This window comes from Callithrix jacchus, chromosome 3 (genome assembly GCF_049354715.1).
Source record: "Callithrix jacchus isolate 240 chromosome 3, calJac240_pri, whole genome shotgun sequence".
NCBI lineage: Eukaryota > Metazoa > Chordata > Mammalia > Primates > Cebidae > Callithrix > Callithrix jacchus.
This window is the reverse complement of record NC_133504.1, coordinates 144,652,451-144,668,931: the sequence shown is the minus strand read 5'-3', so window position 1 is coordinate 144,668,931 and position 16,481 is coordinate 144,652,451. Positions and strand designations below refer to the sequence as shown.

General features: G+C 39.9%; 1 protein-coding gene across 1 annotated transcript in view; it reads left to right on the top strand.

Moving 5' to 3' along the window:
• Nucleotides 1–16,481, top strand: part of DCUN1D4 (defective in cullin neddylation 1 domain containing 4) — a 78,688-nt gene that overhangs the window by 40,533 nt on the left and 21,674 nt on the right. The window contains 2 exon segments of the mRNA XM_008993361.5: nt 1,617–1,687; nt 9,909–10,000. Of these exon segments, the coding sequence (XP_008991609.1) occupies nt 1,617–1,687; nt 9,909–10,000 (163 nt within the window).

Here is a 16,481-nt window from a genome sequence, read left to right as displayed (position 1 = left end):
TGAAGCCACAGGTAAGTAGATATTTCTGGACCTTAATTTTCATTCATCCAGCAATACTTATTGATTCATTTATTTCTGAGAAACTTGTTTTGCGGTTAGAAAGATATGGGACTGAAGTGGGAAGAAAGGCACCTAGATCATAGAGAACCTTTTTTGATAAGCCAAACACTTTGGGTTTTATCATTACGCTCTGGAGAGCCATTGAAGGATTTTAAGCCATCGTGGGATTGTATTTGATGCGGTCGCCTTCGTGACTATGCAGAGGGAGGAGTCTGGGAAAACGACTCTGGAATTAGGAGATCATGAGGGGACTGTTGTAGTTGTTGAGAATAAAGCCTTGAAAGAGTGTGGTTCGGGAGAGGCGCAATTAAGAAATAATTAGATAAAATTGGTAGTACACTTGATAATTGATTGGGTGTGGGAGAAAGGAGGAATATAAGATGACTCCCAGTTTCTATTTCTGGGTGTACCATCAGCTGGGACAGCATACAGGAGGCTAAGCAGGCTTGATATGGAGAGATGTTGGGCTATGTTTTAGTAAGGTGGTGTTTGAAAATGTGAAATGCAGGAGGAGTAGGTTTGAAGCAGAAGATTAGTGTAGTTATGGCAGTTAAACAGGAGGTGGAGCAACTAGTGATGAAGTGGCAGATAGTTTAAAAGTTAGGGGAAAGTGGTCTAGAAAGAGATTTGTGTTGAACCTGAGACTTTGAGTATTGTTGAAATTTTCTAGGAAGAATGTATATAGCAGGCACTAGAAGAGGTTTAAGGATGAATCTTTGCACATCAAATTTAACCATCTGGGAGAAGCAGAAGAATCCATAAAGAAGCCAAAAGAGGAGAGGAAGGAGGAAAGCCAAATGAGAGAGCGTGCTTCCAGAAGCCATGGGAAGAGACAGTTTTGTGAAGAAAGAACTGCTTCAGATTTTCAGATATCACACAACTGTCAGATAAAACAAAGACTGAATTTGTCTGTTAGATTTGACATTTAGGTGATTATTGGAGACCTTGGCAAAAAGAATTTTAGTGGAGAGCTAGGAGAAGAAGAAATTAAATTGCAATGCTTGCAAAGTGAAGGGGAGATAAATTAGAGATGGAATGTGTGGACACTTCCTTGAGGAAGAAACAGAGCTGATGCTAGACTGAAAAAGGGGGACTTATTGACTTTATCACGAACAGAGTGATTACTTGATTTTTTTTCTATGTAAAAGAAACATTTATGTTTTTTCTCATTTAATTTTATAGAGACTATTATGTGGTTCTTTGCTATGTTTCCAAAAATTATTTTATATGTTGAAATTATTATCCAAATAAGAGTAGAACATTAAGCTATTTTAAAGAGTAGGAATTGAACTCAGCCTTATCTTTAGACAAATGGTATATACCATAATCTAACCATTGAAGGACATGGTGATAAGTTGATTTAAATGACTGTACAAAGTAGAATCCTTTACAGATACAACTGAAATTCCAGAATATTTTTCAACTTATACTTGATTTTTTTTTCCAAAAGGAGTTATGGCCTTTAAGTCTTATTTGATGACAGTATAATTCTGCTACAGTGGTAATAGTATACTGTGCATGGTCAGGTGTAATTTATATAAGATTGTATTTCACAGGCACTGATGATGTTGTAGGCCCTGAAGGCATGGAGAAATTTTGTGAAGACATTGGTGTTGAACCAGAAAACGTGAGTCTAACTTACTGAGTTGGGTGAATCAGTTGGTTATTTTTCTTACTTAAATCTTCTTTAGCAAATAAAGAAATAATTAAAAAGTAATGGTATGTTCGTCTTTATGAGGCAATCTAAGAAATAAGTTCCAATTCTAGTTTGATTTATAAGCAGATTTTCCTTTCTTGTAAGTGATATGGTGTAACTAGTTATTTTTTCTCTCATTTGATTTCTTGTATGTCAAAAGTATAGTAATTAAGCTAGATGCTTAAAAAGTGGTGTGGGAACATGTGCCTACAGTGGCGGATCAGCTGGGGGCCACATTGTACTACTCTGTGTACCTTCGTGCCCCTCTGTAGTTGTCAGCCTAATGTAGAGTCAGTCTAGGACTTATAATCATTCATCATGATTTTGAGTAGATTGTAATAATCAAGACTTTTTCACAGATCTTTTATTTCCAATTGAATTTAGCTTAGAAAGTGATTGCTTTTTATAATATAAAAGGCCTAAGTATTTTTTAAAATTAAAGTGATTTTTATAGCCTGATTATCTTTGCCTAATTCTTAGCATGTTATTGTTGAATATTTTTTCTGTTCCCACATCACCTTTTGTATACTAAAATGAAAAATTATGCATATACACTTGCTCTGCCTCATTAACTATGCAGTTTAATATTACATTAGCTCCAGTTTAACAAATATGTCCAAGATCCTAAATGAATTTATGATCTGGAAGAGATCATTCCCTTCATTCAGGCTGTTTCCAAGACATCTGGTGCCCAGGCATGTATGTCATGCTTTTAAAGAAAACTAGTAAAATTTACATTTTTTTCTTTAAACTTTTTTGTTTTTACCCTTGCCATTTCTGTGCTTCTGTCATCTACCTCACCCTCCAGCAATGCTTTAAATTTTCTAAAGAGTCTTTGGAATGTCTTTCACTTATTACATGGATATATATATATATATATATATATATATATATGAATGTATTTCAGTTCAGGTATTTCAATAAATTACTCAACTCAGCATGAAGGTTTGGGAAACACCTAGGCCAATAGCATTTTGCCATAGACTGGGCCATAGACACACAAAAAAAGCCATTTCATTGACTTTAAGAAGGACATTTTCTATGGGAGCTGGGCCAAGCTTGGTGGAGTGTTTTCTGAACAGCGTAGTCAGAGGGCTGAGAGTGAGTTGGGCTTGAGAGGGGCTCTGGAGGTTCCACACAGAGTTTAGTAATCAGCATATGGCAGAGGAGTTGCAGCAGGGCCTGGGCTTGAAGTTAGAGGCTGAGAAGATTGGGAGACAAAGGGCTTGCTGGTATGTGAGGGATTACCTGAGCATTTAGTCTCAGAGGCAGAAAAGCCTGTCCAGAATGGGAGAGCACTGATGTTGATTCTAACTGAAAAGAAAGGGAGGCACAGCTCTTAAGTTTCCTCACCCCCCAATACCAGTACTCAATAAAAGATAGCTATTATTGTCATTCCTTTTTGGCAGTTATGAGTCCTTTAGAACTGTATTTCTGGCTGGGCATAGTGGCTCACGCCTGTAATCCCAGCACTTTGGGAGGCCGAGGCAGGCAGATCACCTGAGGTCAGGAGCTGGAGACCAGCCTGGCCCCTATGGCGAAATTCCGTCTCTACTAAAAATATGAATTAGCCAAGTGTGGCTACTCAGGAGGCTGAGGCAGGAGAATCGCTTGAACCCAGGAGGTGGAAGTTGCAGTGAGCTGAACCGTGCCACTGCACTCCATCCTGGGTGATAGAGCAAGACTGTCTCTAAAAAAACAGAACTCCCTTTCTGTAGGAATAGAAGTAGCATCAAAATTTAGAATCATACTGAAGACTAAAAGACCAAATCAGAATATTATCCAAGTATTTAGGCTGGAGATGGTGGGTCACACTTGTAATCCCAGCACTTTGGGAGGCGAGGCAGGTGGGTGGATCACATGAGGTCAGGAGTTCAAGACCAGCCTGGCCAACATGGTGAAACCCCATCTCTACTAAAAATACAAAAATTAGCTGGGCATGGTGATGTGTGCCTGTTATCGCAGCTACTGGGGAGGCCGAGGCACAAGAATTGGCTTGAACCCAGGATGTGGAAGTTGCAGTGATCTGAGATTGCACTACTGCCTGGGGAACAGAGTAAGACACTATCTCAAAAAAAGAAAAGAAAAGAAAAGAAAATTATCCAAGTATTTATACTGTATGTACTTCAGTTCTGAACTCTGCCACCCATAGAAGTTGTATTGTTTTATATCATCACTAGGAAAGAAAAAATGTTGCTAAATGAACTGACATGCTATCAATTACGGATGCATTCCCATTTCAGAGACATTAATATTTGAAAAACAAGTGGTGAAATACAATGTTTTCAAGCCTTGTCTGCACTGATGGGCAAGCACCTTTAAAGTATTTTAAACCCTCACCTTGCCTGATATTTTTAGCTTATGAAATTAAGCAAGCTTATAAAATTCAAGTCTACTTTCATTTACCAAGATAACAGCAAAATTCTTTAAGTACTTAGCTTCCTTATTAGTTAATTTATGTAAGTCTCTTTTTTTGTAAACTTTCCTATTATGAGTATCTGTTTTGGCTGTTTAGCTATATTTCATTCATACTTTGTGTGTGTGTGTGTGTGTGTGTGTGTGTGTGCGCGCTTGCACCCTCACCATTTTTTTTTTTAACTTAACAAGTGTTTATGTGGAATTTAAAAATATTTTTAGTAGAGAGTGGAATAGAGATGGTTTGAGAATATACCTAGTTTGCATTAGAAAATGTGAGTTAGTTCACCTAGGTAAGTTGATATACAAGAATCAGAATTCCAGGAAACCTGAGGGATGGGGAGAAAATCCACTAATGTGTGAAGAATTTGAGTAACTGTAACCCCATCTTTTTGAGAAATACTTAGTAGCCCCTTGGTCTCTTAAGTCACCGCTTTCTAACCTATTTAACAATCATATTTTAGCCTTTTAAGCAGTCGTTACTAATCAATTCTAGTAACCTACCTAGTCATCTACATTTTTTTAATCTAAAAAAACCTGATGACTTTTAAAAAATTGATAGGTGTTAATTTATTTGGTGAAAGATCCTAAAAATTTAGTAGATTCTCAGTGATACTAATTTCCAGTGAGGAAAACCATAAAGTCAGCATCAAGAGAAAGCTTTTCCTTACTCCTCTGGATGTAAATTAGACAACGCTAGAGATTTTTAGCTTACAAACTAGCCTATTGGCAGACAGATTAAAAAGAAGAGCTTCTGAATCTCCTAACTACTCCTGTTCTGGAGTTTTTAATGTACATGTTGGCTCTCGGGGGCTCAGAAATCATTAAAAATGATTTCTTGCCTCATGTTTTATGTTTTTAGATCATCCTAGTTCTTTTCACCACAGCCATTATGTGACCCAGTTGGGCACAGGAATGGTGGTTTAATGGTTTTGGATGGTTCTTCCACTAGCTGAAATGAAGCCTTAGGTTCTATGTAAAGAAATCAAAGTAACTGGAGAAATCCTAGTGCCTGGAGAAACATGTATCTCTCTACCCTTTGCCTTTTTCTGTTTCAACACAGAGAGGGAGTCCATCAACAGTGTATACCTGATACCCAGTTTAGGACTTGGGTGTTCCTTACATATGAATGACTCTCCAGAGATAACCAGCTCCATAGAGTGGCTGGCAGGATGATCCTAAGAAGGCCCAGTCCCTCTTCTTTACCTTTTTAGGAATGACATTCTTTTTTAGTTACTTCTTACCTCTTCTAGGATGATTGAAGATTTTTGCATCTATGGTCATCAGAGAAATGCAAATCAAAACTACATTGAGATACCATCTCATGCCAGTTGAATTTTGTCAAAGGCCTTCTCTGTGTCAATTGAGATAATCATGTGCTGTTCGTTCTGTTTATGTGGTGAATTATGTTTATGGACTTACGTATGTTGAACCAGCCTTGCATCCCGGGATGAATCCTACTTGATTGTGGTGGATAAGCTTTTTGATGTACTGTTGCAATCGGCTTGCCAATGTTTTATTGATATTGGCCTGAAGTTTTCTTTTCTTGTTGAGTCTCTGCCGGGTTTTGGTATCAGGATGATGTTGGTCTCATAAAATGATTTGGGAATGATTCCCTCTTTTTGGATTATTTGGAATAGTTTCAGAAGGAATGGTAAGAGTTCCTCTTTGTGTGTCTGGTAGAATTTGGCTGTGAACCCTTCTGGACCTGGGCTTTTTTTGTGTGGTAGGCTCTTAATCGCTGCCTCAACTTCAGACCTTGTTATTGGTCTATTCATAGTTTCGACTTCCTCCTGGTTTAGGCTTGGGAGGACACAAGTGTCCAGGAATTTATCCATTTCTTCCAGGTTTACTAGTTTATGTGCGTAGAGTTGTTTGTAATATTCTCTGATGCTTTGAATTTCTGTGGAATCTGTGGCGTTTTTTATTGCATCTATTTGGTTATTCTCTCTTTTCTTTTTTATCAGTATGGCTAGTGGTCTATTTTGTTGAACTTTTCAAAAAACCAGCTCTTGGATTTATTGATTTTTTTGAAGGGTTTTTTTGTGTCTCTATCTCCTTCAGTTCTGCTCTGATCTTAGTTATTTCTTATCTTCTGCTAGGTTTTGAGTTTTTTTGATCTTTCTCCTCTAGCTCTTTCAATTTTGACATTAAGGTGTCAATTTTGGATCTCTCCACTCTTCTCATGTGGGCACTTATAGCTATATATTTTCCTCTAGAGACTGCTTTAAATGTGTCCCAGAGATTCTGGTATGTTGTATCTTCATTCTTGTTGGTTTTGAAGAACTTCTTTATTTCTGCCTTCATTTCATTGTTTATCCAGTCAACGTTCAAGAGCCAGTAGTTCAGTTTTCATGGAGCTGTGCGGTTCTGAGTTCATTTCTGAATTTTGAGTTCAAACTTGATTGCACTATCGTCTGAGAGACTGTTTGTTATGATTTCAGTTGTTTTGCATTTGCCTGATGAGTGATTTACTTTCAATTATGTGGTCAATTTTTGAGTAGGTGTGATGTGGTGCTAAGAAGAATGTATATTCTGTGGATTTGGGGTGGAGAGTTCTGTAAATGTCTATCAGGTTTGCTTATTCCAGGTCTGAGTTCAAGCCTTGGATATCCTTGTTAATTTTTGTCTGTTTGATCTGTCTAATATCGACAGTGGAGTGTTAAAGTCTCCCACTATTATTGTGTGGGAGTCTAAGTCTCTCTATAGGTCATTAAGAACTTGCCTTATATATCTGGGTGCTCCTGTATTGGGTCCATATATACTTAGGATCGTTAGCTCTTCTTGTTGTATTGCTCCTTTTACCATTATGTAATGTCCTTCTTTGTCTCTTTTGATCTTTGTTGCTTTAAAGTCTATTTTATCAGAGACGAGAATTGCAAATCCTGCTTTTTTTTGCTCTCCATTTGCTTGGTAAATATTCCCCCATCCCTTTATTTTGAGCCTTTGTGTATCCTTGCATGTGAGATGGGTTTCCTGGATACAGCACACTGATGGGTTTTGGATTTTTATCCAATTTGCCAGTTTGTGTCTTTTGATTGGTGCATTTAGCCCATTTATATTTAGGCTTAATATTGTTATGTATGAATTTGATACTGCCATTTTGATGCTAGCTGGCTGTTTTGCCCATTAGTTGATGCAGATTCTTCATTTTGTTGATGCTCTTTAGCGTTTGGTATGTTTTTGGAATGGCTGGTACTGGTTGTTCCTTTCTATGTGTAGTGCCTCTTTCAGGAGTTCTTGTAAAGCAGGCCTGGTGGTGACAAAATCTCTGAGTACTTGCTTGTTTGCAAAGGATTTTATTTTTCCTTCATGTATGAAGCTCAGTTTGGCTGGATATGAAATTCTGGGTTAAAGTTCTTTTCTTTAAGGATGTTGACTACTGGCCCTCACTCTCTTCTAGCTTGTAATGTTTCTGCCGAGAGATCTGCTGTGAGTCTGATGGGCTTCCCTTTGTGGGTGACCCAACCTTTCTCTCTGGCTGCCCTTAGCATTTTCTCCTTCATTTCAACCCTGGTGAATCTGACGATTATGTGCCTTGGGGTTGCTCTTCTTGTGGAATATCTTTGTGGTGTTCTCTGTATTTCCTGGACTTGAATATTGGCCTGCCTTGCTAGGTTGGGGAAATTTTCCTTGATAATATCCTGAAGAGTATCTTCCAGCTTGGATTCATTCTCTTCGTCACATTCAGGTACACCTATGAAACGTAGATTAGGTCTCTTCACATAGTCACACATTTCTTGGAGACTTTGTTCATTCCTTTTTGCGCTTTTTTTCTCTAATCTTGGCTTTTCTTTTTACTTCATTGAGTTGATCTTCGACTTCTGATAGCCTTTCTTCTGCTTGGTCAATTCGGCTGTTGAAACTTGTGCATGCTTTGCGAAGTTCTCATTTTGTGTTTTTCAGCTCCTTCAATTCACTCATATTCCTGTCTTAAGTTGCCCATACTTGTTATCATTTCCTCAAATCTTTTTTCAAGGTTCTTAGTTTCTTTGCATTGAGTTAGAACATGTTCTTTTAGCTCACGAAGTTTCTCATTACCCACCTTCTGAAGTCTGATTCTGTCATTTCATCATACTCATTCTCCGTCCAGCTTTGTTCCCTTGCTGGTGAGGAGTTGTGGTCCCTTGTAGGAGGCGAGGTGTTCTGGTTTCGTGTTTTTTGCACTTGTTTCTTCCCATCTTTGTGGATTTATCCACCTATTGTCTGAGTAGTTGTTGATTTGCCTATTGGGTCTCTGAGTGGATGTCCAGATTGTTGATGATGAAGTATTTCTGTTTCTTAGTTTTCCTTCTAATAGTCTGGCCCCTCTGCTGTAGGACTACTGAGGTCCACTCCAGGCCCTGCTTGCCTGGGGTACACCTGTAGCAGCTGCGGAACCGTGAGGGTTGCTACCAGTTTCTTCTTCTGCTATCTTTGTCCCTGAATGATGCCCGCCAAATGTCAGTCTGATCAGTCCTTTGTGAGGTGACTCTTTGGATATGCGGGGGTCAGGGGGCTGCTTGAGGAGACTGTCTGTATTTTGTACTTGAGGAGACAGTCTGTACTTTATAGGAGCTCAAGTGCTGAGCTGTGGGCTTCGTTGTTCATTCAGGGCTGCTAGGCGGCAGGTACATTTAAGTCTGCTCCAGCAGAACTCATAAAGCCCCTTTTTTTTTCTCAGGTGCTCTGTCCCAGGGAGTTAGGGCTTTATTTATGAGTATCCATTGCACTGTCCTGCCCAGCAAGGAGGCAGTCTAATCACTGCCTGCCTGTAGTGGTTATGCTGAGCTGCCGTGGACTCCGCCCCGTTGCCTTGGGCTCTGCCCTGCTGCTGTGGGCTCTGCCCTGCTGACCTGTATAATTCCCTGTAGTCCTGTTTATATGGGTGTGGTTAGAGCTGCCATGGTGATGATGGCCCGCCTCTGTAGTGGCGGACTCTCTCTGTTATGGCGGGTTGCCTTGGCATCGGCAGGCTGCGTCAGCAATTGCAGTGTACCTCCGTAGGGGTCGAGTGCCTCAGTAATGGCGGATGCCCCTCCCCTTCTGAGCTGCACCATCCTGGGTTCAGCTCTGCTTGCCGTGAAACTCTCAACCCTGAGCGTTTCCAATTGCTGTTTTGTTTGTTTTTGTGGGGGTGGGACCCACCGAGCCTGATCACCTGGCTCCCTGCCTCAGAGCTCCCTTTTTTTTTTTTTTTTTAAAAGTTGAATGGTTGACTCTCTCCCAGGTGTTCCAGTCACCTGCTGAAAGGGCGCCGGGATCCGTGAGATTTCCCGTGCAGTGACCCACTGTACTGGCTGGAAGCACGTCGCTGCCCGGGTATCTCCTGTCCTGGCTTTCTGTTTAAGTCCCATTTAATCAGATGAATGTGCTAATCTGCCTTCCGAAATCTCCAATTGCCGGTTTAACAGGGCAACCAAACCAGTGAATTTTGTATGGAGTGCCGCTGCGCTGGGGCCCCGGCCCAAACAGCCGTGCTGGCCCCAACAGCCATGCTGGCCGCCCGTGTGGTTCCTACACCTGGGAATCTCCTGGTCTGTGGGCAATAGAGATCCGTCTGGAAATGCGGCATCCACTCACCATCTGTGGTTTCACTGGGAGCTGCAATCCTGAGTTGGTCCTACAGCGCCATCTTCTCTCTCTCCCCCATTTACCTCTGGTGTTCAACATTAATGTATTAATGACTGAGATCGATTTGTCTATTCTTTCAAAATTTGTCTAATATATTTTTTAATTGTGTATTTTTTTTTAACAGGTAGTTATGCTTGTCCTGGCTTGGAAATTGGATGCACAAAACATGGGCTATTTTACTCTACAAGAGTGGTTAAAAGGAATGACTTCTCTCCAGTAAGTCCTAGGCTGTACTAGTGGGGTCCCTGCCCTTCCCAGGTGGTTACTTCCTCTCTGGGACTTCAGGTGGTCTGGCCAAGCTTCCTCAGTGGCCAAAGATATAAAGACTAAGACCCATTTTGAGGACTATTCTAGGTGAATTTTTAAAGTGTCTATATGTGTATGTGGAGAGAGAAAGAGTGTTGCTATTCTTGTAGAGCATCTCTCTCCAGGACAAATGTACCAATGTTTTCTCATAGAAGCAAGCCATCTTTGTAATTTAAGATTTTTTTAATTAGCCACATGTAAAAGCAGAAACAGGTAAAATCAGTTTTAATCCATTTTATTAACCCCAAACAATCCAGCATATTTTCATTTCAACATGTAATCAGTGTGTTTAAGAAATCAATGAGATATTTTTATGTTCTTTTTTCTCATGGTAAGTCGTCAAAATCTGGGGTGTATTTTTATGGTCCATCTCCATTTGTATTAGCCACATTTCAAGCCCAGTGGCTATTGAGTTGGACAGTGCAGGTATAGAGCTTAAAAGGCAAAGACTTACTGACATCTGGTTTATAGTTAGTGAGAAAAAGTTGAGTAATGTGTTACTTGTAAGTTAAAATATTTGATATCTATGTATTCTGATTTTAGCTTTGGGCAAAATTAAAACTTCATTATTCCAGTGATTTAAAAAATTAATAAAGATTTGATTTGCATAACCTGGCCCAGGATAAGAAAAAATGAATGGTTGTATGTATTTGCTCTGTGCATGTGATATGTGTGTTCATGTCATTTGTTTGCTGAGTTTCATTCAAGAAAACAAATTGTCATTCTATATTATGCCTTGAAAGATGCAGTTGAAATGGATGACGAGCCGGGTGTGGTGGCTCACGCCTATAATCCCAGCACTTTGGGAGGCCGAGGCGGGTGGATCACGAAGTCAAGAGATCGAGACCATCCTGGTCAACATGGTGAAACCCCGTCTCTACTAAAAATACAAAAATTAGCTGGGCATGGTGGTACGTGCCTGTAGTCCCAGCTACTCGGGAAGCTGAGGCAGGAGAATCGCTTGAACGATCCTCCAGGAGGTGGAGGTTGCGGTGAGCCGAGATCGTGCCATTGACTCCAGCCTGGGTAACAAGAGCGAAACTCCGTCTCAAAAAAAAAAAAAAAAAAAAAGAAATGGACGACTAAATGTTTCAGATGGCATTGAAGATGCTAATTCCTAACAGTAATTTTAATCTAAAGTAATTGGGGTGGCTTATCTTTTTCTTTTCACTTTAGGAATAATAGCTCTTGATTTTTGCTGGATTAAAATTGGAGTTGAAATGGTTTATTTAAATAATTTGGAATTTGTCCACTTTTAATATCACTGTCCATTTGTTATTGTTAAGAATGCTTTAATTGCATTGTGCTTTAGTAGTTTATGAAGACTTTCACTGTTGTCCCGTTTGAATGCCTCACAGCTACTTTGTGAGGAAGACAGATCAGACTTTATCCTGAACATTTTACAAATGAGGAAACTGTGGCATAGAGGGGATCGGTGATGTATGAATGTGGCCGAGATGGGAAGAACACTTAAGACTTGTGATTCTTAAATCACATTCTTCCTTCTAACAATATTATCTGATGACAAACGAGTTTTAGGTAAAAGCCAAACCATCCTTTTACAAATGTACTTTCCTATCAGTGTGCTCTAAATTTTAGAGTTAAATTCTCTGAAATCTCTTAAAACTTGTTTGTCCTTTTGGGGGAACATCTTATGATTTTAATCTTGTTTGACTCTTTATTATTTTTCTCACTTTTCCTCATTCTTTTCTTTTCTTTTTCTTTTTGGAGACAGAGTATCCCTCAGTTTTGCCCAGGCTGGAGTGCAGTGGCGCAATCTTGGCTCACTGCAACTTTTGCCTCCCGGGTTCAAGTGATTCTTGTGCCTCAGCCTCCCAAGTAGCTGGGATTACAGGTGGACACCACCACACCTGGCTGATTTTTGCATTTTTAGTAGAGTTGGGGTTTCACCATGTTGGCTAGGCTCGAACTCCTGGCCTCAAGTGATCTGCCTGTCTCCACCTCCAAAGTGTTGGAATTACAGGTGTAAGCCACTGTGCCTGGCCTTCATTGCTGACTAGAGCATCTGATGGCTGCTTTTTAAAGTGTCCTTGTGATGATGAATGCATGGCCATATCAGGATTTTATTTCAAGCCTTCAGAGGAGGTACCATCATTTTCAGACTTATTTTTATTTGTCTTAAGAAGGTATGATACCCATTTTTGTATAGTACTAAGTTATTTACAAAAGAATGTCCTACAAAAGAATATTACATGATACCAGACCTTGCCCCCCATGTATTTCCTGGGAAGTGAGAATATTACATGATACCAGGGCCGTATTTCCTGGGAAGTGAGAAGCAGTTTCCTGGAAGAGGTCTGCGTCCACGTTCTGAATCCAGGGTACTCCTTCAGGCTCTTTGTTGGGAACCTTGCTTGCCACTTTATATGATGCAGGTGGTGGCAGGTAGGTTCTCAAGGTGATTTGCCACTTGACCTTTGCAATTCAGGGTTTAGTGACAAGCCTGATCCAATGTAAAGGCATAGAGGAACCTGCTTGCTTTTCGTAATATGAAACTCTTTAGGTTGGTGTCCTCGTCAATGAGGTGGAGAGAATTATTCAGAATAACTTTTAAGGTTCAAAAATAGTCCAACTTCAAGTTTAAGAACCTCTGCCTGCCCTCCCACCCTGACTTTCTGATTAGTCATTTGTTCAGCAACAGTTTGAATGACAGTGATGTGCCACTTGTAATATTCCAGGCTGTGGGGAATCAAACCATGAATAAGATAAAGTTCATTAAGAGCAAGGGCTTATAAACAATAGGCAGGCAAAAGAGCCCAAAATAATAAGGTCAGTTCTCTTTATTGCAAGTAATTAACTAAATAAGCATTGTATTTGTGAGGTAGGTGCACCTAGTGCATAAGAAAACCCAGAGAGTAATAACTTATATGCTCTAAAGGCAGAAAATAGTCTATCTTTTAAACTATTTTATCTTCTATTTTGGATTTCTTTGCTTCTTTTGCTCATTTTAATTTCATTAAACCTATCTAATGAAATAGTTTGATCTCAAACTGGAATTAACAAGTGTAGAACAAAATCTATAGTGATATATATTCATATACGTCTTAGGCCATTTAGGCAGCTATAACAGAATGCTTTAGACCGGGTGGCTTATAAACAACAGAATTTTATTTCTCTGGAGGCCAAGAAGTTCAAGACCAAGATGCCATAAATTTGGTGCCTGGTGAGAGCCTGCTTTTTGGTCCATAGTTGGTGCCTTCTAGCTGGGTCCTCACATGTTGGAAAGGATGAACAAACTCCCTTGGGCCTCTTAACTATCTCATTCATGAGGATTCTGCCCCCAGGACATGATAATCTCACAAAGGTACCACTTTCTGATACCATCACCTTGGGAGTGAGGATTTCAAGAATTTCAACCTACAATTTAGGGGGGATACAACATTCAGACCATTCATTATAGTTGATTAAATATTTGGTTAAAATGCTGTAAAAAAAAAAGTTACTGTACAGAGGGAATGTGGAAGAAACAGAAAGCCCATGGGCTGTGGAACCAGAGTTTTTAATCATCTCTGTCATTTCCTGGGTGTCTGTGGTAGCATCCTCAAACAAGTGGCGAAGTATGGCTTATGGCTTATGCTTGGGCTCTCAAAAATTAGTCTCCTGGATGCTCTCCAGAAGAATTGTGTGCTCGGCTTCCCTAGGGCCTGTGAGCCTGGAACAGGAGGTGGGTAGTATGAGAGTTTGGACTTAGGCCAGCAGCTGGTAGACAACATTAATCCTTGCACTCCCGAGATCCTTGCACTCCCCTGCCAGAGGACACAGCTCCTGTTTTGGTCTGATGAATAAAGCTAATCATGGTTCTTAAACTTAAAAAAAAAAAAAAAAGTGAGAATTGTAATTAAATACATACAATTGATGATAGACTGGAAAAATACCTTTGGGATGACTAAGTGAAGGGGCAGAGGCCTTTTCCTGAGGAATAGGGGAAAGCTACCTCTGATTTTATAGCCTTTGATGATTCTTTTATTGATTTATGTCATTATGAATCTGTTACAGCAGCAAACTCAAAAAGGAATGATCTTACATTGTGTGCATTTTTTGTTTTGGGAATAGTGTTCCTTAGCAGTGTGGCACTGTCACTATGACTTCTACAAGTTTTATTATGCATGGTAAACAGAAACATATGGGAAAACTTGAGTTGAAGATGTGGCTGCTTTCTTAAGTGTCTCAAGTTGGTGGCTTACATATCCCAAGCCAGGCTCTGTTAGAACCGAGTTCTCTAAGATGTGCTTGTTGAGTGGCCACTAGATGGCAGCCTGTGGTTCTGGACAGTTTCACTAGTAGGGGCTAGTCCAGAGGCTCTGTGGGGTCAAGAACCCCTTTAAAACAGATTAAACTCTGTATTGGCAATATTAGCTCCAACTCCAGGTTCTTAATGGGTACGTAAGTTAGAAACATTCCTCGTGCAATTTATGTTTAAAGCATGAGAAGTGTTCATTTCCTGCATTTCAGACAGGATCTCTGAGCATCTTTCAAACATAGCAACATCTTTTTGCCAGGGTGTTGGGCTGGCTCCAGGCATGCTGCAGAACTTCACATTTCTTCTGGTAGCTCTGCCTGGAGACTCACAGCTACTTTATTTTCTTTTAGCTGTGGGTAGTTATCTAAACGAGTGCTTTCTGCCCTTGAATATGTTAAAACAAACAACTGCTCTTCTTCTTGGACAGGACTAAACTGCCAGCCAAATCTGTGGCTTTGGTCCTTGATCCTCTTTCCAGTGAAGCGTGGGAACCTGGACCTTATGTTTTTGGGTTACCTAGTTTCCCTCCTCTTTGATCCTCCTCCATTATTATTATTAGGATTATATTATTATATACATACCATTTAAAAAAATCTAACCCTGTAGTAGAGCACCCGGTATAAAGTTAGCCCTGCCTCCCAGACTTACCCGTGTTGGCTGCTTTCTTGTGTATCTTTCTAGTCTCTGTAACTCCCTCATTGGGGGTCTGGTACTAACTGGTTCTCAGTATCTCTTTTCCTTCCCCAAATTCTTCTCCATGGAGAGCAAGAGTGAGCTTCTCAAGATGTAGACCTGAACATTGAACATGGTCTTTCTCATAGTGGCAGGTGGCCTCCATTGTTCCTAGGATGTAATTTAAAAAACCCTCACTGTGGACCACAAAAGCCCTTTATGAGCCCGTCCCTGTGTCCCTTTCAGCATCATCTTATACCTCTTTCCCTCTTCCTCTGTCCACCCAGCCACAGTGGCTTTCTTTTAGTCTGTTGGACTGACTATACTGCCATCTGCTTCTGGACCTTTGCATATACTGTTCCTAATATACAGAGAGCCTTTCCCACCTATCCAAAATATCTAGATCCTGCTTCTCTTTCAGCTCTCAGCTTATGTGTTACTCTCTTAAAGAGGTCTTTTCCAACTTCTAAAATAGTATAAGTTTAATCTTTTTTATTTTCCACATTAGGAAGAAATAAAGGTCATTCAAAGTTGTTCTGTTTCATAGAAGTTAAACATTTAGTCTAATTGTGGGCTTTTATGTAGTTTATCATCTCAACAAAGAGATCATAAGGACTTATTTGTAGTTAGGTACAAAGAAGGAGCTTTTACAGGCTTGTTGCTACAAAATAGATTAGTGTACTCTATTATGAACCATATTAGTTCATACAGTATACAAAATATATTGATAATACTTGGCATGTATATTACCTGTACTTAATAGGTTAAAGCTCTCTGCAGAGAAACATAATACATGTTCACTGAAAATCTTTAATATTGCTGGTGAAAATGGTGACTTGTCATTTTTAAGGGTTAGATATTACAAACAGAAAATTAGTTTGTAAAAATAACCAGTAAGTCTGCTTCCCTATGAAAAGCAAACACTGTATCACTTACTGGCAAAAACCGGTTATTATCACCAAGGCTCCCTAGAGAAATGGCTGATTTCAAGTCTGGCATAGGACAAGAACAGGGTGAGCTGGAACATCTTGTGCCAGAACTCAAGGAAATGCTCAGAAACTGGTAGGGACATGTCAGAAGGAAACTAGAGCCAGCTTTAGGGGCTATTGCCCAAATGAGGAAAGTTTGTACAATCAAAAAGAATAATGACAGTAACAGATTATAACACACCAAATTAAAAGCAAAAAAATCCTAAGTCCAGAAAGTAAGAAGATCCTGTGTGGAGCTCTTCTTTATAGAAGAATTATAGCCAATAAATGTAGAAGGAATGATAGGATTGGAAAATCACGGTCTTGGATCTTCAGATGTTACTGACTCAGGCTGATATCACCAGTGGATGCTATAACCATTGTGTGTTGTCCGGAGCATGTCCTCCTAGTGGGGTCTTTAAAGTTCGTTCCCTCATGGCCACAGAACTTCCACTGGGAGAGGCATAGGAGATGAAAAGATTTATTTTAT